Raw genomic sequence first — 22558 nt, 5'->3', positions numbered from 1 at the left:
CACGGCTCCGAAACCTTAGCCATAGCTAGAGCTAAAGGTTTGTGGTCTACGAAGGCCGTGAACGTGCGGCCCTCGAGCAGGAACCGGAAATGACGCACAGCTAAATAAAGAGCAAGGAGCTCGCGATCGAACGCGCTGTAATTGCGCTCAGCAGGACGGAGCTGGCGGCTAAAAAAAGCAAGCGGCTGCCAAACCCCATTTATTAGCTGTTCATGCACCCCGCCAACCGCAACATCTGACGCATCCGTAGTTACAGAAACCGGCGCGTCCGGCCAAGGGTGCGTAAGGAGAGTAGCATTCGCTAATGCCTCTTTAGTTTTAAAAAAAGCATGCGACATTTCGACCGACCAACTTACCAGTTGCTTCGCTGCGGCCCCTCTAAGGGCAGCGTACAAGGGCAGCATTAGCTGAGCGGCTCTGGGAAGGAAGCGATGGTAAAAATTTACCATGCCCAAAAACTCCTGCAAAGCCCGAACTGTAACCGGTCGCGGAAAATTTTGAATAGCCTCGACCTTGGAAGGGAGGGGCACCGCACCTTCCCTGGTGACGCGGTGGCCGAGGAAATCCACCACGGGAACCCCAAATTGACATTTGGCCAGGTTAATAATTAACCCGTGTTCGCTGAGGCGCGCAAAAAGGGCCCGGAGATGGGCCTGGTGCTCATCGCTGGAGGCACTGGCTAACAGGATGTCGTCTAAATAAACGAAAAGAAAAGGCATATCCCGCAAAACCCTATCCATTAAGCGCTGAAAAGTTTGGGCCGCGTTTTTTAAACCAAAAGGCATGCGTAAAAACTCAAATAGCCCAAACGGGGTTATTACCGCGGTTTTAGCGATATCCTGCGGCTGAACCGGAACCTGGTGATAACCCCTGACTAAATCAATTTTCGAAAACAAAACCTTCCCAGCTAATCGAGCCGAGAAATCCTGTATGTACGGTATAGGGTAGCGGTCAGGGGTCGTGGCGTCATTCAGTCGTCGATAGTCCCCGCACGGTCGCCACCCCCCCCCTGTCTTCGGAACCAAGTGGAGGGGTGAGGCCCAAGGACTGCTGGACCTCCGCACAATCCCCAAGGTTGGTGGTTACCCAAAAGTGTAAGCATATGGTCCATTAATTCCGAAGGTTTAGAATCACCCAAACCAGGCAGTGTAAGGAGCTTGCGAGCCCGCTCAGGTTCTGACAGCTCGAAAGTCTCCAAAAGGAGCTGTTTAAGAGACAAGTACTTATCCTCTTCCGGAGGATCCTGGAGTAGGCTTAATACCCGCGATGCTGTTGAACTATTCAAAGCCGCAACCACGTAATAGTATTTCGTGTCCTCCTGCGTTATGCCTCTCAACGCGAACTGAGCCTCCGCTTGAGCGAACCACACGGCGGCATGTTCCTGCCAGAACTCCGGGAGCTTGAGAGCGACGGCGTGCATCTTTCACAGAGAAAAGCACAACTTCGGAATCGTCCGAAGAAGCGTCAGGGTCACCAATGTGGAGTTTTGCAGAGAAAAACGACTGACTTGGGTTTCAAGTATGCAAAAATCACTTTATTTGAGCAGATCGCTCTGGCAAACATGCACTCAGACTGCCACGTCAGGAAGCTCTGCTCTCCCTCGCTAAACCCCCGGCTTATCTCTCCCTCCCGGCTGACGCGTCACCTGTCAGGTGAGTCTGGGAACGTGGGCGTGTTGCCACAGGGGATTCTGCCTCTCTCTGCCCCCAGTGCTCACTACAGATGCATTTTTTATGAACACGTTTCCGTTTGTTGGCAGTCTGAATTCCAGCATATTTTTACGAAAACTGAACTTACGTTTCATAAATTCATTAGGCAAACGCCAGGGAGTACTATACCGCAAACCAATCAAAAACGTGTTCTAGCGTCATGTGACGTGAAGTCTGCCAATGATATTCGTTCAAATAGGAAGTAAACAGGAATTGACGGCTGAAGCTCAGAAGCTGCGAATGCGAATACTGCTGTCAGGTAAGTTGGTTAATTTCTAGTTAATTAATTGTAATATTTAATATTTTGTCAATCCCTAGCTAATCTTCGATGCAGTCAATATTGGCAACCTATTAAATGTACTGTCATCACATTTCAAGTTCTCTCCTATTCCCGTCTGGTGTAGCATGTTGTAGGCCTAGTTAGTGGAAAAAAGTATGTTATCGATCTACTGTATGTGAAGACTTAAACTTTGGACACAAGACAAAACCCAAGACTGTGTAACAGTAAGTGCATATTCACTTGCCTTGCCTGTGATTGACCAGACTAGACAGAGATTGAAGTGGAAGAGATAACATTTATTTTAGAACAGAACTTTACATCATTTGCTGATCAACTAATAATTAGTCATGTCAATATTTTATCCTCAAACAACAAAAAGCAATCAAACTGTGAATTGTATATATTTGCTTATTTTTAATTTGATTATTTACTCTTCCTTTATATTGTGATTATTTGTGGTGTGTTCTCACAGTCCAAACAAAGACACATGTCTGTACATGGCAGCTTGTTCAGCCTGCATGTGCATCTCCCTTTCACACACTGTGTTTTTTTGCAGGAGCAGTACACAAGCTCCAAGATGCTGATCGGGGCTGGGGAAAGTGTCATCCAGTCAATCCCAAAGAAGTCTCCCTCAGTCTTCCAGCCATTGGCCGTTGGTGGGGGTATGTCTGGCTGGCTCTGCAGGCACCTCCTGTATATGGCTTCCTGGTAGTTTGCCCGCTGAGTGTGTTTATGTAAGGCATCCCTGTTTGGTGGTAGACTTCTGTCTGTGCATTTTCCACTCCTGAACATTTGACACCGTGCATAATTTACATCCCTACAGCATTTTAGGTTGTAGAGGTCATAGGTAAATGCTTCAGTTGCTTCATACACCTCTGCTGAGGGTTGAAAAGCTGTTCCCAACTTCCTGAATGTGGCACAATGCTCTTTGTTAGATAGCAGTGTTTTTACTGCCTTCACTTTACCAATGCCATGCAGAGCACTCAGTGTATCACAGCCGGTGAAACAGTGGAGGCCAATCAGAGCACAGAGACTTCATCACCAAGATGGCTGTGTATTCTCTGCACATGTTTGGTGCGTTTGTTTGCCCCTTTCCCTGTGTGGAAGTACAGGTTTGCTCCAATTTCCTTGCAGAAAGTGATGGCCAGTACAAACACATCAGTGTCAGGACTGTTTATTACAACACTTGAACTATACTGTGAGGCATGCGCACAGTGAAGTAATAGCTGAGTGTCTGCCTCCTCCTGTATTGTGAACAATGCTGGCAGTGATAAGACCTCAAGTTCTGTGCCACTGTTGTTCATTCTGATTACATGGCACTCAGACCCATGTCCAACTATTAGTGTGATGTCTTCAATTTGATCTTTCCTGGACTTGGACCATGTCTCAAAGAGAAACTGTTGCAGTTGTTCTTTGTTATCACCACAAGATAAGAACTTAGACCATTGTTTGGGGGTTTTCTGGTCAGCTGAATATATTGTAGTCAACTGACATCCTTTTGTTGCTCGTCGGCCTCGTTTTGCATTCTTTATACTCATCGTTTTGTAGGTGTCAGGGACAAAATGCACCACTTTAGATTTTACTCGCTGCAGTGATCAGGTACATTAGTACACTGTTGGCAAATCGTCCAAATGTATCTTGGGGTTTCATAGCCTGTACTAGTGCCATTGCATCCCACACCCAGGTTGAGCCATCAGGGATTTCAACTGTGGCTGGTGGATTTACTAGAAAGTGCATTAATTTGGTTTTGTCAGTTTTCACGAGAGCCATCTATGTTAGAAATTGCTGCAGGCAAGGGCCCCAGACTATAGACCAGCATTTCCCCTATGTCTATATTCCTCACTGTTCTGACCACAATAAGCCTTGCGAAGAGATCATGTCTGCTTTGAGGGCTATCTCCTGACCTCTCACTTTGGTTACACTTGAGGTTGCTGTGTCTTTAAATGTCTTTAGTTTCATCTTTTTCGCTGGAGCATGAAATTCCACCTCATCTGTTTTGAGACGTTGCTGACAGAATTCAACAAATGCCTTCTCACCTCTCTCCTTTGCATTTGACAGATCAGCAGAGACGGCTTCTGATGCTACCTGACCGGATGTAATATGGTAAAGCTTCTCTTTTTCCAGTGTTTGATCAAATGGGTACATCATGTTTTGTATGGTTGACATTATGCTCTGAACATCTTTTTCATCCTGTTCCTTTCTTTTTTCATCCAATTCTGTTGTCTGTCTTGTTGTCATGTTCTGCCTAGCCATGTCCTTGACCTCCATTGTGATGGCTGCTCTCTCGTGCTGTGTCAGTGTCCACTTGTGGACTGCACCTTTGTTCAACGAAAAACCTATAAGTCCACCTTTGGTCTTTGAGTCCCTGTTTGCCATCTGCTCTATTACCTGGTCACATGCAGTGCGTGTGAAGCCATATGCCTGCTGCCTCTGTGCCACGAATTCACCCGACTGTACCTGTGTGTAGATTCTCAGATGAGTATCCTTTAAAATGCTCATCTCCAGCCAGTATGCTGATAGGAATCAACTACAGTAGATACCTATCAGCATACTGGCTGGAGATGAGCATTTTAATGGTGGATTATAATATAATCCGGATGCTGGAAAGATACAGACCCGAATTTGCTTCTCGTGTGGCCCTGATAAAGGATAGGAGAGCCTCTACCATTTCAATGTAGGAACTCCAAAATTGGAATGTCTTACTATCTTGTTGTTTGTTGAATTTTTCATAGCCTTCAAGGACTGTGTTGACCTCCTGTGATTCAATAATGACTTCAAAGTTTTCTTTAGGAAAGTCTCTCTGGAGTTTAGTGGCAACTTTTAAAGCAGCTTCACAGCAGTCTTGAGGTAGGGTGTCAAGGTATGCTTGCCAGCGTAACCTGTGTAGTGCCTCATATATCAACTTGTGGCTACGGATGCTTCTGTTATATTGGTGACCTGTTATAACTCCCCCAACAGACCCAGCAGCAATAACATCAGCCTCAATCAGGATGTCTTGTAAGCCAGCATCCCCAAAATGCTTGCCAATACAGGACAGGGAATCCATACATATAGTCTTTCCTTGTATGTTTCACTCCTCCACCGTATCTTCTGAGCTTTGGCATAGATGGCTTAGCTAAAGACTAGAACTATATCCTGAAGTTCTAGTTTGTCTGCAATTTCTGTTGACCTCTTAAGGATGGTTTGTACAGTTCCCAGTTCTGTAGGACTTGCATCAATCACTGGAAGGTACCCAATGTTGGTTGGTGGTGGAATTGGACCTCCATGAATGAGTGTGTTAAAACCAGTCCATCTGGGAAGGACTTTGCCATGGACTGCAGTCCTCATCAGGAAGTAGGTGCTGTCTAATGTTTGTGCTGCTTTCCTGGTAAGTATGTGGTTCTCTAGATCTAGTTCAACTTCTTTCCCAAAAGGTTTTGGGCCTGTCCTCTTTCCTGTGATGTATGTCTCAAGATTAGTAGGGGGCCGATCAAGAGGCCTCTTTCTTGTTTTCTGTAAATACTGATTGTCAGGTGTAGGTGCATCACATGGAATCATTTTTTGAATTATTATGCCATTTGTATTGTGTGTAGTCCCCTTACCAGACAATGTTTCCTTTCCAAAGTCATTATTGTCCCAAACAAGAGTTGCTTGCAGCTTTACTTGGATGTTTTGGGGGATGTAAGTGTTGTATTTGTAGCTGTGCTAAAGCTGTGTCATGTTCAAGTAATTGTGAGTTGGAGGAGCAGTACCCAAGACCATTCAATAAAAAAGCTGACCGGATCCGGTCATGTGTTTAACAGTCATGGCTAACGAACAATGTTTGGGCATGAGCCATCTCTCTTTCACTGTGAGGTTCATCACATCCTGGCAAGTTGATACAATCTTCTGATTGATCAACTTCTCTTCACAAACATTCACTCTTTCATTGTCAGTAGAGGGATCTGTTGTCATGCCTGTAGTTCAGGCGATGAAATTGAAGAGCTTATTTGGGATCAGTTGACATCAGCTGACATTGTAAGTTGCTGTGCTGTTAGTGGCCATGTGAGTTTAGGGGTTGTTTTACACTTGTCCACTATGACATCTTTCAGTGTCATGGCTGCATGGAACAAGAGTCTCGTCTCATTTCTGTCATCTGTTTCAATTGTTCCTGTGTCGTCTTCATCTGATGATGATGACGATGATGATCCAGCTGTGGCAACTTCATCTTGGACCACTTCATGTGGTGTCAAATCACCAATATAGACAAAGTCATGTCTTGGCAACTTCTGATACTTCAGAAAAGGATAGGACTCTTGTAGCCTCCCTTTTAAAGAACAAGATTTGTAAGAGGAGATGTCAATTCCTTCTGTTTCATGGACACATTTCTTGAACAGGGCATTTAACTTGGATAGCTTGAGCACCTTCCGTTTCCTCAGTAACCTCTCCTCCACCACTGTCTTACAGAAGTGATTGTATCCAGACTGATACTGGCTGTTCCCTGTGCAGTCTTGTTTATCGTCTTTTTCGTACAGAAACATAGTGTAATTTCTGTAGCATCTGAAATGATACATTGCCTCTGAGGCAACAAGATCCATCCCACGTATTTGAAGTAACAAGTTTTCATCCTTGCGTGCCTCCACTGCAGCAAGCAGCTTACCAGCTGTCAGTCTTTCACGTTGCTGAAAATTCTCCTTGACCCTCTTCCGGTTATGACTTATAATGGAATATTTGTCACGTCTGCATATTATGCACTGCATAGGAAGGAGATTGTGGTGCTTTCTTTAGGTGACCCGGAACCTCTGTTGTGGTTGAGCGGAGAACTCTAACCTTTGGTGGCGTATAGTCATTTTCACTTGTATGTTGAGTGTGTGCTTCCGCAATTGCTACATTGTGATGTGAAACAAACAGGGGGGAGGGGGAGAGAGAAATATGTGAATCTGTACCGCATGTGAATCTGTACTGTATCCATTCAAGTTTTAATTTGTTTACAACTCTCCTAATCTGTTTCCCCAGGTAACCCCAGATGCTCAGCCTTGCTATCAGACATCTTCTGGACCAGACCTGACCCTGTCGTCGATGCCTTGATGATATTGTGCATATATTTTTCTAAAACATTTGAAAAAAATGCCTTTGTAATAATATTAATATAATAAAATATAATAATAAATAATATACAAAAATTGGTGAAGCCTAATGAAATAGAGTGTTGGTGTAAGGTACAAATTTGATCCTAGATCAGCATCCCCACATGCTTTGACAGGATCTGACAGGATCACGGTCTGTTTAGGCACAGTATTTGAGAAACTACAGTACTTTGCAATTAGTACATGCTATTAGTCCCTGCTTTTAATGTAATGCTGAAACAATGAACATGCTCTTTGTTTTGTATGATTCAGCTTATAATGGAGTCTTAGCATTTATACACACAAATAAGATCAACACAACTAGCCTACAGTTAACCAGTTTTTCCCACGGCGCGCATAACTCCAGATCACGGAGGTGATGCTTCGTTTAGTAAGAACCATGTGCAGGTGCATCTCCCAAAATCACCACTTCGAACGGCACAAGATTTTTAAGCACAGCTTTATCGCCTAACGTTACTTCAGCTAACATGTTAGCGATTCGGCTACTTTAATTAACCTAGTTAGCGCGTGCCATTGATACAGATGTATGGACACAGAGGACAACAAATAACGTTACAGAGGTGAGGACATGCCATGGCTAGGTAGCTATATAAGCCGCGTTTCCACCAAAATTACCCGGAACTTTCAGTCCCAGGAACTACTTTATCAGGAACTAAAAGGTTCCTTCAGCCAATGGTTGTCTGCGTTTCCACCGGGGTCTAAAGTACCGCGAAGATTAGGCAAATTAGCCCACTGACGTTGTCGTCGGTCCATCTGTCATATGATTTCTTCTGTAACCCCATACTACCACCGAAGTAGCCTACATTATTTTCTAATAACCGGGACAGCCCGGAGGGGTTTATTCCACTTATATACAACGGGTTACCAACAATGACTATATATGGTTACTTTTGTATTTATTGATTTTCATATATCCTCTCAAACACATTCATTAACAGCAGAAAACATGCACACGTTGTAAACAATTTGCTGTTTTATTACTTTCTCGTTGTCAATTCCATATAGGCTAATCGCAAAATGACAAGAATAGAACGAAAACTCGGACTTGCGTGAAAATGTAAATTAGTAGTGGTACAGCCACCGTTTGCTTTCCTTCGAAGTTACTGCTAGCCGAGCAGCGAAGTGTGCCCTCCAGATGCGAACCATGCACCATAAATGAGTCCATAGTCTTCCTGGTCTTTTCGTGGAATTGAAAAATGGCAGTAAAATTGAGTAAAATTACGGCAGTCTGAAAAAGCTAAAGCGAAGATTACTAGAATTAACCTGTTATTTTACCCGGATAAAAAGTGCGGAAGGTGATTTCCAGTTTGCTTGTACTGTATCACCAATGTTAATTATGCAGAACTACCGCATACCTCACATAACTGTATCAAAAGTTTTGAGTCAATTACAACGGGCTAACAAAGAAAATCCGGAAGAAAATATTCAGCAACCGAATTAATCCGTTTGAATGTTTTGGTAGCCTACGTAATATGCTGTCCCAGCACGAATGCTTAGCATTTTATAAAACGAATACTAAAGCAAGAAAAGAACAGTAGAGCACACGTTATAATTCCAAGACGTTGACAGGTTATAACCAAAAGTAGGCTACTGCGCCGCATAACATACAAGTTTGATTTGAAGTTATTATGAAAATAAATTGGTTTGCCGCTGCATATTTTCAAACATGGCGGGTAATGGCGGAAAATAAATACAACACAAATGCTACGAGTACTCGACCAATCAGAAATGTTCAGCGCTGCAAGCTCCACCCAAAAGGTTCCTGTACTTTCGGAAAGTACTACCCCCCGAGCAGGAACGTTTTGGGGGGTAAAACAAAGCCCCCAGAACTAAATTTAGACCCTAGTTCCTGCGGTGGAAACGCACTGAGTTCCTCAAAAGGTTCCTAGTTCCGGGGTATAGTTCCTGCGGTGGAAACGCGGCTATAGTTAGCCAAGTTTTACTCATGACACTTTGTACAGGTGTGCCGTGGGTCTGCACGGTTTCGTGCTTGTTTTTCTTGCAGTGACAAAATTTAAAGCTGCTTTAATTTGCTACTAACCTTCAACTTCCTGTACTGTCTTTTCTCTCGTCTTGCGGGCTCTTTCGATGTTTCTTATGTTGGCATACTGCATATAACATTCTCTATGGTAGCCAACATTAGCAGGCACATCTGGAATGTGGCCATCTGCTAGATTATACTTTTTGACAGCGCTTTCTGCAATTTGGCTTTCTTTAGTAGGGAGATTGACCCACTGAAGTAAACTATTTACAAATTTTGTCAAAATTGCAACTGAAAATTGTTAAATATTTGTTGTACTGCTTGTTGAATGCATGCAACACTCCATATTTCTCACGTTTTCACGTTTTCCAACCAGAATCCAGACTTGCTGAGGTATGCATGTGTGTGTGTTTGGGTTTATGCAAATTAGATGTCAGACATCAAATGAGATACAGTAGATGTCAGGCATCAAATGAGATGTCAGACATGACTCAGACAAACAATGGCTAGATAAAGTAGTTTATTTGGGCATTCTTTTTAACAGATAAAATTATACATTAGAAACTCATAAAGTAGTCATAGGGTCTATAACAAATATGCAAACTCTTTATTCTGTTTCACGTTATCACAATATGAGAAAATTACACAGCAGATTAAATCAGAACACAGGACATGTTAAGCACCTGTAAAGGAATGTGTTTAGACTATTACCAACCAGAGTTTTTGCATAACAATGGTCCAAATAGCACTACCAACCACAATTTTGCTTGACAACGATAAAACAATGTACCCAAACGGCCGTGGAAGAATATTTCACTTTCAGGTGATTAAGTCGATAAAAATCAATAAATATTAAAGTAACCATATGTAGTCATTGTTGGTAACCCATTGTATAAGTATAATAAACCCCTCCAGGCTGTCCCGTTATTGGAAAATAATGTACTTAGGTGGTGGTTAAGTGACCTTGGCTTCACCTCGGCCGCATCACCACCCCCGTCATACATTATTTTCCAATAACGGGACAGCCCGTTATGGTTTATTCCTTACATATTCCATACTTTGACATTAATTAATTAGTTTGTTCATTCCGACAACTACTACGAGTCAGTCCGATAGGTCATGTTTACAGACCGCTCTGCATGTTTATATTTTGGGGTCCTACTTAAGCGTACGCTATTGGTTGATATTTTCAATGACGTTGTACACTACAGTTCTTGTTGGTTCATCAGCTACAGCCATCCCATGATGTGCCTGATCAGCAGACAATTAAAAGATAAGTTTGTGAAAATATATGTTAAAACCAGAGCTGCCAACAAATTTTATTAGACTTAACAGAATTATTCAATATCATACATAAAAAATTGTGTACTCTGTCGAAGGAGATCGATCAAGTTCACGAAATAAGCGTTCGGCCCACTGCCTATGTGCTGCGTTCAACTGTACTAACCGCTATTCTAAGGATTCTTCTCTCCAGTTCTTTCGATTAATACATTTGAGACATTTTCAGATGAACAAGGTTCTATGTCAAAACGAGATTTCTGACCATTTCGGGGTTTCAGTTGATTCTTATAAAGTCTCCTCTTATATAATTTGTATATGTTGTTGGTGAAATCAAATTTGTAAGCAGTTTTGAAGCTTCTTTAAGAAGACAAGCTAAGGGGATTTACTTAGCTAGGGGGAGCAAGCTTACTGCTTTCTATCGATCTATCTGTCTATTTAGCTAACTTGCTAGCTAGCTAGCTAGTTACCTCATGATAGATCTGTCTAGCTATCTAGAGTTCTGTTATCTGTCTATATAATTAGCTAGCTAGTAAGCTAGCTAGCTAGCTAGTGATCTATTTTATCTATTTTTCTATGTAAATATCTTAACACTAAACGTATCTTGTACAATTAACTTTTTTGAAATGTTATGACAGTATGGTTCTGTGGTTGCAAGAACATGCTTGTTGTCCAGATGTGGGCGTGTCCAATTATCATGTAAGGTAGTTGGGGTGGATTTTCCTGTAGTCGTGGACTCCACTCTTTCGCTCCACTGTGCTTGCATTGGTTGCAATGGGCAATGGCTGCGCCCTAGTTTGGGCTTCATGCACCGGTGAGCACTAAACATAGCAAATCAGTGGGTGACGTCATGATCACTTCGTCCATATTTTTATACGGTCTATGGTCCAGCCATATACTAGGTTTTAACCTGGTCTTGTTGAAGAGTCGTGTATGTTCTGTCTGGACCTTTAACCAATTTTTTTGTATTTTTAAAAATGTTTATATACTGAGATTAATAAAATTGTTGGATATTGAATTGAATTGAATGATCTTTATTGCCATTATACTCAGGTACAATGGAATTCCGCATGGCTTCTCTCAATATAATAAAAGCAGCAGTAAATAAAAGCAGTACAATAAATAAAAGTAGTGCTAACTTTTGTGTTTATAAATTGTGTTTGTAGTATCAGACTTTGAGGGTGGAGGTGGGTGTATGTGTGTGCGTGTATGGGCCACAGTCCTTAATGTGTGTGTGCGCTCACAGTTCCTGTTATTCATTTCGTGGTTGGGCAGGGAGGGGTGTGATGGAGGCTACAGCTCTGGGAAAGAAGCTGGTCCTCAGCCTGTTGGTACGGGATCTTATTGTCCTGAACCGTTTGCCGGACGTCAGCGGTTCAAACGGAGTGGCTGGGGTGTGTGGTGTCCCTGATAATGCTGCTAGCCTTCTTCCTTAGTCGACTGGCATAGATAGTGTCCAGGTTTGGGAGCTCATCCCGACAATGCATTGGGCCGCCTTCACCGCCCGATGCAGGTCCTTTCGCTCAGCGGCTGTGCAGCCGGCATACCACACAGTGGCACGGTTAGTCAGGATGCTCTCAATGGTGCTCCTGTAGAAGTTTAGCAGCAGTTTCTGTGGGAGCTGGGCCTGTTTCAGCTTCCTGAGGAAGAAGAGTTTTTGTTGGGCCTTTTTAACCAAGTGTGAGGTGTTGCAGGTCCATGCTGGCTGTTTTGACATATTGACTCCAAGGAACCTCAGGTTGTCCACGCTTTCCACTGCTTCTCCATGTATGTGGAGGGGGAGGTGGACTTCTGAGGTCCTCCTGAAGTCAATAACCATCTCCTTTGTCTTAGATGTGTTAAGGACCAGGTTGTTGTCCCTACACCACTCAGCTAGATGTTCCACCACCTCAAGCCTGTAGGCCATCTCATCATTGTCTGAAATCAGCCCAACTATAGTGCTGTCATCTGCAAATTTGATTATGGAGTTGGAGGTGTGGATGGGGGTGCAGTCGTGGGTGAAGAGTGTGAAGAGCATAGGGCTCAGCACACAGCCCTGTGGGGTTCCTGTGGGGTTCCTAGGATGAGGGTGGAGGAGGTGTGGTTGCCAATCCTGACTTGCTGTGGTCGGTCTGTGAGGAAGTCCATGACCCATGAACACAGCGAGGAACCAAGGCCCAGGTTGTCCAGTTTACTGACCAGTTTGTGGGGGATGACAGAGTTAAATGCGGAGCTAAAGTCCACGAATAGCATCCTCACATAACTGTTTGGTTCCTCTAAGTGTGTCAGAGCGGTGTGGAGAGCTGTTATGATGGCATACTCTGTGGAGCAGTTTGCCCGGTAGGCAAACTGGTGCTTATCCAGATCAGGTGAGATGATGGTTTTGATGTGTGAAAGCACAAGTTTCTCGAAGCACTTCATGGCTATGCGTGTTAGCGCCACTGGGCGATAGTCATTCAGACACTTCACAGATAAATTTTTGGGCACTGGAATAATGGTGGAGGATTTAAGGCATGTTGGAACAGCAGCTTGTTGTAATGAGAGGTTGAATATTTTAGTAAACACCTCTGTAAGCTGCTCAGCACATAGTTTCAGTACCCGGCCAGGCACTCCATCTGGGCCTGCCGCCTTGCGTGCATTAACTTTCTTCAGGGTGGTCCTCACCTGGTGGTGCTGTAGAACCAGTATCGACTGATGAGTGGAGCAGGCTCCCCTCTCTGAGTGTCGAAGCAGGCAAAGAACTGGTTCAGGACAGGCAGCTTGTCGTCATCACTGGGCAGCAGATTGGAGGTTTTGTAGTCAGTCAGTGCCTTGATATCGTTCCACATGCTGTGGGGGTTGTTGTTGTCAAATTGATCCTCAATACGCTGTTGGTATTTGCGCTTTGCGTCCCTGATGCCCCCCATGCTTCACTGGCTTGTTTGTCACCTGACCTGAAAGCTGCATCCCGCTCCTTGAGTAATGTCCTCATATTGCTGTTTATCCACGGCTTTTGGTTAGGAAACACCTTTATTGTCCTTTTTGTTAATACATTTTCTGTGCAAAAGTGTATGTATCCTAGGACTGATCCAGCATATTCCTCAAGGTCTGTTCCTTCTGCAAACAAATCCCAGTCTGTGTTATCAAAGCAGACTTGCAGCATCGAGGTGGCTTCCTCAGACCTCACTTGTACGGTCCTGATAGCTGGTTTTGTTCTGCAGATCTGTGGTCTGTAAGCTGGGGTCAGAGTTAGGGAAATATGGTCTGACTGTCCTAGATGTGAAGATGGGGTTGCTTTAAATGCTCCTGGAATGTTTGTGTAGACTTGGTCCAGGACGTTGTTCTCTCTCGTTGGGAAATTCACATTTTTATGAAATTTGGGCATGACCAGTTTGAGATCCGCGTGATTGAAGTCCCCTGCTACAATGATCACCCCATCCGGGTGCGCCATAAGCTGTTTGTTAATGCCATCATGTAGCTTTTCCAATGCTAACATAGCCTTAGCTTGTGGGGGAATATATACTGCCATGATTGTTATTGTCCTGAATTCCCTCGGGAGAAAGAACGGTCTGCACCTTGCCGTTAGCAGCTCCAAATCTGGGCAGCAGTATTTATCCACCAACTGGGATCGATCGTATGTGTTAAAGGCTACTGCTTTACTGATAGAAGATAAACTAACTAAGAGAACTAAGAGGTAAAAAGAAAGAGAAAAAAGAGAGAGCCGAGCCACTGTGTCTGCACACGCCGCCATCTACTTACATCCAATGCAGACAAAATTGTAGAAGTTAGGCTTTTAAAAAATAACAGCAGCTGCTGAACAAAATGCAGCTACACACAGTGCAGAGCCATTTGGTCACATGGTGTAGGGTGATGGTGGGTGTTATCCAGTGATGTGGGGTCAGTTTGTCCCAATGAATAGGTAAACCTACAATTGGGGTTAGGTAGTCTGATCTAATTGCACACAAGGGCAACGTCAACCTTGTGAAGGCTAGTGTGATGGTACAAGCAAATTGAACAGCTGGTGCACAAAAAAAGAAAAAAATGCTGTGGGGCTGTTGGAAATATTTCAGAACTTACATGCAAAAATACAAGGTGATCGTAAGACAATTTTATAAATGGGGTCCCATGATTTTTGTTTTTTCTGCACTTAAAAAACACTTTAGCTTGTGTATTTTTTCTTGCAAAGACATAAAAGCAGCCTGGAGTTTGTTACTGGCCTGTGTCAATTGTATGAAGATTGTATTAACCAATCAGCAAAATCTTATTTATCCTGTACCATAATTGAGTCAATATGTTCAGGCAGGTTAGAATCATTTGTTCATTTTCCCAAACCTTGAGGGATTATTCAAGCTTTCGGCAACTGGTTTTAAATAAAATTCCAAATTATATTTATTTATTCACCAGATGGACATAAAATTCAATACAATAAAAATATTCCAAACTCTACATCAGGGATCATTGTGACTGACCTTAGGGTGAATTGCTGGGATGCCCACTACTGGGTGGATTGGTCACTGTCTTTTATCTTCTCCATTTATAAATGTTCTTTGTTACTGTGAAATGATGGACTTCATATTTTTTGGAAACCCCTCCCAGACTGATGAACCGCAGGAATTGCTACCTTTGCATGTTGCGTTAACACAAACATGAATGCTCCGGACCAAGCTGTCAAAGTTTCTGGTTTTATATACAGGTGGTAATGACAACACACCCAAAGCACCCCTCTCAATACACTTGCACTTTGTTACCTAAAAGTTGCACTTGTTATCCCATGTCTAGTGTCTACTGTACTGCCCAATGTATTGTTATTGTTGTTTTTAGCAGTACTGTTTGTCCTGTTGCACTCTACCTCTAAATCTATGAGCTGTATGACAAACTTCATCATCCTGCAGATGCATGGTAATAAAAAAAATTGATATGGAAGCAGTAAAGTGCACACCTTTTCACGCATGGCTTCTACATGTCTTATTTTTGGGTTAAATAAATAAATAATTACAAATTAACTTGTGATTCAAGTTACGTGAGGTTAGATTTATCTACTGTTAGGACTTAGTTATGTCCTAAAATATAAAACCACAGAATTTAAAGAGGGTGTACACTGCATCAACAAACAATGATAAACCAGACACTCCATCAGCATCCTCTCATCAGGTGTCTGATCCATCTCTTCTTCATCCTTGTCATCTGATGATAGAAAAATCTTCGCCTATTTGTCAGTGTTTCTATTAAAAACCGCTTCTCTCTGTTATGCTCTTTTGCATAGGGATTGTTGCTACCACTATTGCCTCTATCAAGCTTTCCCTTTGAAGTATGGAAAGTGTTAATTTAGCTAGTTTTAGATTAAATGTTTGTTGAAGAACTGAATCAAAGAAAAATAGTGAAACCGTGCACATGGGGTACTGTAAGAGTGTATGCTGGTATGCCACCAATTAATTGAGTGTCCTAATTTATTTCCTAAACTATAGGTTTATTTCAGGACATCTGCTGCAATATAATCAGTAAAACAGTTTTTCAGTTCTCAATATATTAATGTACGTTTCAGATATAAAATGCTAACCTAATGATGTAACATATTAATACAATTAATCAACTAATGTTATGATCAGTGACAAAATAAATTTACATAAAACATTGATCAATTTATAACATTTAAAATATATAATGCAGTCCCTGTTAGCTGGGACTTTGGGTCATTAAAGCTACCAGCATTTACCTGAATATATTAATTACATATTGGATGCAGTAGAAAATAACACCACAAAAACCATGCAATGTCTATATAGTAAACAGAGCTTTTTGTATAAGGTAGTGTGCATAGTATACAGTATGCCCGTAAGAAAAACACCCATTCATAGAAATAGATTCCATTAGTCAGCTAAACAGAAACGGTGAAGGGAAAAGTTCCAATGACAGTGGCTAGACTGGTGGTGTGTACTTAAAGCGAGTCAAGTTTTCAAGTGGTTCAAATCAATAATACTGAGTGCATCACAAAAAAAAGTATTTACCAAGTATCAACTGGCCAGCCAATTAACTTGGTCAAGGGCAGGGGATGGAATGAGTCTTACAGCTAGCAATGGATTTCAAGTAATGTGCTTTAATATAAATATTGAATTAATATTTAACAGGGATAATATTAAATGTATTCAGATTAATTAAACACATTTAAAAATACTACAAAAAAACAGTTGACAGCCCTAAATGTGTGTTTGTGTGTGTGTGTGTGTGTGCATGTGTACACGCATGCATGCGTGCGCTCCCAAGAGCCAAAGTGATCCTGTATTGGATAACAAATAATTGGCTAAATGAATGTACCATGGTACATGTCCTATACTTCCGGGAGCAATCAAATAGACAAGCTATTCAATGAATAATGCCATTCAATTTTAATTGGCAAAACAAAGCTGTACAGATCAACTCAGATCAACAATTGTATAGCACATTTTGTACTGCAGTCATGCATGCCAGTATAGAAAACAGATACAGTGTCATAAAAAAGTATTTGCCCCTTCCTGATTTCCTCTATTATTACATAATTGTCACACTGAATGGTTTCGGATCTTTAGACAGAAAGGGTAATTGAGTAAACAAAACACATTTTTTCAATTACTATTTCATTTATTTAATGAAAAAATCTATCAAACACCCATATCACTTTTTCATGTGAAAAAGGAATCCCCCCCTGTGTCTAATATTATATTTTGTCTAAAGATCTGAAACCATTCAGTATGACAAATGTACAGTAATAAAGAAAATCATGAAAGTGGCAAGTAATCTTTCCACAGTTACTGTCCATATAAATTTAGTAGATGTGCAAATAATTATTCTGTGCCATAATATTTTGAATTAAATATTTTAGCTAAAAGAATTAGGATCTGGTCTTCAATTGTCCTGATCAATTAAAAGGTTCAACCTGAGATCACCTGGGACCAAGGTTAGAAAATCCCATGATTAAAGTTCATTTTGGTTTAAAAACATATCAATCTTAACTTCCATTCTACAAGAACTTACTGCAACCATAAATGGATAAACCTGTTTAAACAGTTGTCAAATGTTGCAGCTCTGCTGCTCGCGTGATGCACAAACTACAGTGAAGTAGAACTGAGTACTTTGCTCGGCTGGTATTGGGCCAGTTGAGTTGAAACTGAAAGCTGCAGCTCCTGGCCCCTGAAATTAAGCTTGTCATACTCTTCAGCAATGGCAGGGAGACTCTTCCCCTTTGTCTCAGGTAACACCAGCCCAATGAAGACGGCTGAGAGAAGGCAGACGGCACAGAAAGGAAGGAAGCAAAACTGGCCAAAGCCTCTCTGAAACAGACAGGTATAAACATATATGAGAATTCTGAGAAAATATGTGTTTGAAATTACTATTTAACATTGTACTACATGAGAAAAGTCTGACCTATTTACAACAAAAGGCAATTTGGAACAAGGTAGAACTGACAATACAATACATTAGAAAACAACTAATGTTGAAAATCATGTTAAACAGTTATTACACACAATGAAAAGAAATCATATCCTGCGAAAAAGTATAACCAAGTAGGCTGAAGACAACAGTAACTATGAAGGTATTAATATATAAAATATTAGAGATTCTAAGTGAGACCATGTACAATGGAGTATGGTCAAGTGGTCAAGTATGACAATTGTCATTAGAACACACATGGAAAAGGGATAGTGGAGGACCACTTTGAACTTCAGGAAAAGACAGGTGTCATCCTCAGGCGGTGACATAATTAAGAAATTGCTCTGCAGAGAGGCATTTTGGATACACACTCTTAATAGTCTGGAAACCGATGGACTAAATGAGCCCCTCAATCATTCATGTTTTTTTTAATTAAAAAAAAAAAAAAATTCTTAAGATTATTACTGTTTGTTTGATCTGCATTGCCTATAATTTGTTTAATTAATTATTTTGATTTGTTGGTTCTCTTTTTTCTTTACCCCTTTTATTGTATCAGTGAATATGTCATATGTTATACTACAATTATTCTATGTATGCGGTAATTTGTTTCTACACAGGCGTACCTTACACTATATAATCAATAGGAGGGTATTTAGATTCCTCCCGTTGCCACCCTTTAATTTGTGTTTTTTGACTCTGTGGAAGACCGCATAGACGTTGAAATGACAGTCCTACCCTATTCAATTAACAGTGTCTTTTGTGCTGAGCAAAGTGTACTCCAGTCCCTGTGATGTGATTTTTTTTAAAAAGGGGATTGAAAGATTCCATTCCAGAAATGTCAATGATACCCAGTACTGCTATAGGAGTAAAAAGTGTCTTTAAACAGATAAGCTCAAGTCCCTGTGGCAAAATGTCTCATTTGAGATGATAGCAGTGGCAGAGAACACCTCTAGAAAGCAATCAAATATAATAGACACCTATATGTTACTGTCAGGTGGCTCATTCTGTAAAATTTTATATCAGTGTGAAAACCAGAATTATATGAAACACAAAAAAAAATGCTGTCTCCTCATGTTAATTTCACCAGTCTGAAGTAAAGTTTAAAAAATCCTAATTAAAAACCACGGATACTCAGATCTGGCACAGGAGTGCTGCTGGCTTCCACTGTTCTCCTCTGTTCTGAGACTGCTTTAGTCCTGGGACCACGGCCGGCGGTAGCTATGGGCAGGGGTGGGGTCAGCCCACCCAAACGGGCGTCTTGCCCACCCAATCAAAACTTAAGAAAAAAATTAAAAAATTGTTTTTTTGTTCAGCCAATAGAAAAATAGCACAGAAAATACCAGTACCGTTTATAACTTCTGATTGGGTGGGCAGCCACGGGTTGAAACAGCTAGTTTCTCTGATGCAGTGTAGCCTACTGCCAGTTGAATTAATTAGTGGTATTAAAGAGCATATTGCAGGTTGGACACCCCAGTGAATCAATGTGTAGGAAAACGATGTAGGAACTAGATGTTCATAAAAATATACTTATATATATACACTAGTGACTTCTGGAGTCGTTTCTTTGTGAGAGAATTTTACTTCGGCATCCAAAAAACGCCAACCCGGAAGTGACTTAACAGAAGGGAGAGCGGTCAAGTTGAACAATAAGTAGATTGGATCTCAACCCTAGGTTTGACACAAGAGGTTGTAAATGTTTATGTGAACGCATATGACGGACCACAGCCTTACCATTATGAGCCTGCTAGGCGTCCAAGAGACCAGGCACAGACCAGGGTTACAAGGAATAACGGTCAGAGGAGACAAATTGAGTTGTGGTGTGAGGAGAACCAGTGGAGAACTGGACAGGTGTCTTGGTGAGTGACCAGTGTTAGCTTATAGATATATCCACATTATATAATACCACTAACCTATTTAAAGACACTCAATTTCAAAAATAATGTATATAACCGAAATAGTTTGAGCAGTAATACTTACGTAGCAATATAACATTTTATCTGTGTTCAGTAGATAGAGACAGAGACAGTAAATCAATGACACAGTCCTATCCGCTTCTGTTTCGCTCCAGAAAATGATGTCAGCTGGGCTATCAGCAAACAAATGGCTTAGCTATGCCCAGACGTCCTCAATAATAATAGTATTTTCCAAGAAATTACGAAAAATCGTTGACAACGTTTCGTTAGGTGCAGCGTCTGTTAATGCTACCACAGAGTGTGCATAAGTGAATGCGATGATGAGGAAAAAATATGGTTACACTGACCTATAAAACGCTATTCCAAAAGCAAAAATAGACATGTTATACATCGTTAGAAAGCTTATACTCTCACCTACTGAATAAATAAATTGTCAATCAAGCCAGACCATACTAAAAAGGGCGACAACGCCGTAATCAACACGTGTGGTGTTATGCACAGCTATTTTGGAAGGCACCCAGGTGTCACAAATGTGCATATATTTCACAAACGGATTGTCCAAGACAATATATGACCACTCAGTCTCAAAAGCGACATCTCTACGCGTAAGACCAATGGTAAGATTGTATGTTTATTCAATATTTAGTCACAGATATTCAGGGTTTCCGCCAGTGTATTGCAAGCCCGGCGGGCCGCCGGGCCTAAATTGACCCCCCGCCGGGCCTAAGCATCGGGGATTATTATTATTATTATTATTTTTAACGTATTTTTAAGATGTTTTTTAAACTACAGTTACAGTGGGGCGGCTTGGTTGGAAAGCTCACCAGCGACATCTGCCGGTTAAAATGTGAACGCACTATAGGAAAACAGCAGGTCTGTTCTTTACCCTCATTGTGCATAGAGTGATGTTCAACACTTGATGCTTCCAACTATCACAAGCTAACGGTACCTAGCAAGGCACCATTTCTTTAGTAGGCTAACTAACCTTGTTACAAACTGTGTTATCACTTCATCTCGTCGGTAAGTACATTCTTTTTATATTAACTTAAGCAGTGTGTAGGTAACGTTAAACTAGTAGCATGAATGTAACATTCAATACATTGTAATATTACATGATGTATTAATCGCCATCTAAATAACGACTTCACTTGTTTATTAATAACGTTAGCTTGGTGACATTGATGTGCACGACAACGTGGTCATTTAGCTAACTTAGCTAGCTAGCCAAACAGTCAGTAACACAGATACATAGATATTTTGTTGTTGAAATGTGCCCAGCATTCCAAGGCTGTACATTGTTGTAAGATTTAGTAGCCAATAAGTAGGCAGTGTTGTGCATATCCCGCTCTTACAGCTTGTTTCCAGCCCAAACCACTACGAAGACAGCAAACTTTTTTTTGTCAGTGACATTTCCTTCTGACATCTACGACGGCAATCGCAAACACGACATTTATTTTGCCTTTTTGTATAGGTATTTACATGGATAAAATCGCATTTATTATTATTATTTATTGGTAAAAACATTTACTTCGTATCCAGGGAGATAGCCAACTACTTGCACGTTACATGACATGTGTAGCCATTTCGTAATACGATCGCATTTCAGGCTAGAAAATAACCCGTTAATCCAGAGAAATTGCTGAGTCGTTTTAGAATCTTTATCGCAACAGAATGTATCAAGGCTGGCAGCCCGGATCAAATTTGTTGTGACAGCTGCCGTCCAAAACAAACACCTGAGAGAGGCTGCCTGCGTGCGTGCCTCCCCCAAGGCGTTACGTCATTGTTCTGCAATGCGCAGCTGTCGTAAAAACAGGCTGGCTTCGATAAGCGGAATCGATAAGCTCGGAGGCATACGATTCCAATGAATAGGACAACTTGGAACCGGTTCTCGATTCCCATGCCTATTTAAATGTGCCCAGCATTCCAAAGCTTGTTGTAAGATTCAGTAGCCAATCAGGACTTGAATACAAGTTTTTTGTAGAGTGCAAAAACTTATATTTAATTTAATTTAGTTTATTTTGTTATTGTTGAAAACACAGCATTCCAAGACTCTACATTGTTGTCAGATTCTTTGTAAGACTCTGCTATGCTGTAAATAGTTGATTTTTTAAAATGTGTGTTGAATAAATGACTTATTTATAACAACATTCACATTACATAGTCATATTTTCAAATCTTCAGTCAGCTTTTAGCACTGACTTAATGTAGGGCCTTATGGAATCTGGGTTATAGCTTTTTTAAATTCTCAATTCCACAATTCCGTCCGTAATTCTGTTATCACAGAAATTATAGGGCCCTACCTTAATCCTTCCATCAGTCTGTCGCTGGCCCGCGCCAGGCCCCCGTCAAAAAAGACACTTGGCCGCTGGGCCACCGGCCCCCGTCAAAAGATAGCCTACTTGCCACCGGGCCTACCAACTTTTCTGGGGGAAACCCTGGATATTGACTGTAGAATGAACACGTATCTATGGGCGTTAGCTAACGATATTAACGTTGTGTTCACATCACAACGTTGTAAAGTTTGCTATCATGTATCAGGCTATAACAAAACTAGTATTGGTTGTCTAATACCGGCAGGAGTATTTTGCAACAAATGCAGCAGTGAAGTACCGTCTCTTCACCTGCACAAAACGCACCCAGACACGAAAGCTAGCACCGTTCCTTTTCTGTTAGGAAAATTGTGTGCTGGGTGTCCTGACAGGCTGCACAAACACAATAATTTACCATGATGATACATGGTGAAATGCAATATAAAACTAATGAAAAAAACCAACTCATTATATCACGACCGCTAAGACTCAGTACTACTGCACATTGGGCTAATATGACGCAATGTTGAGAAAAAAAGGCGTTTTTAGGAGCTTTGCTCAAAATGGCCACTAGTTCCTCTGAATTTGTGCCCTTATGTCTTGTAAAAATTATTCAAGCCT

At 41.4% G+C, this 22558-nt stretch overlaps 1 protein-coding gene across 5 annotated transcripts in view; it reads right to left on the bottom strand.

Moving 5' to 3' along the window:
• Window positions 1-16670: 16670 nt before the first annotated feature.
• Window positions 16671-22558, bottom strand: part of LOC118207110 (solute carrier family 2, facilitated glucose transporter member 11-like) — a 75029-nt gene continuing 69141 nt past the window's right edge. For all 5 annotated transcript variants that reach the window (XM_035380426.1, XM_035380427.1, XM_035380424.1 and 2 more), the window contains one exon: window positions 16671-17615. In XM_035380426.1, the coding sequence (XP_035236317.1) occupies window positions 17394-17615 (222 nt within the window). In that variant the 3' untranslated portion in view covers window positions 16671-17393. The remainder of the gene's footprint in view (window positions 17616-22558) is intronic.

The sequence above is a fragment of the Anguilla anguilla genome, chromosome 10, assembly GCF_013347855.1.
Source record: "Anguilla anguilla isolate fAngAng1 chromosome 10, fAngAng1.pri, whole genome shotgun sequence".
Lineage (NCBI taxonomy): Eukaryota > Metazoa > Chordata > Actinopteri > Anguilliformes > Anguillidae > Anguilla > Anguilla anguilla.
The sequence above is the reverse complement of the archived record's forward strand: the minus strand, read 5'-3'. Positions and strand labels throughout refer to the sequence as shown.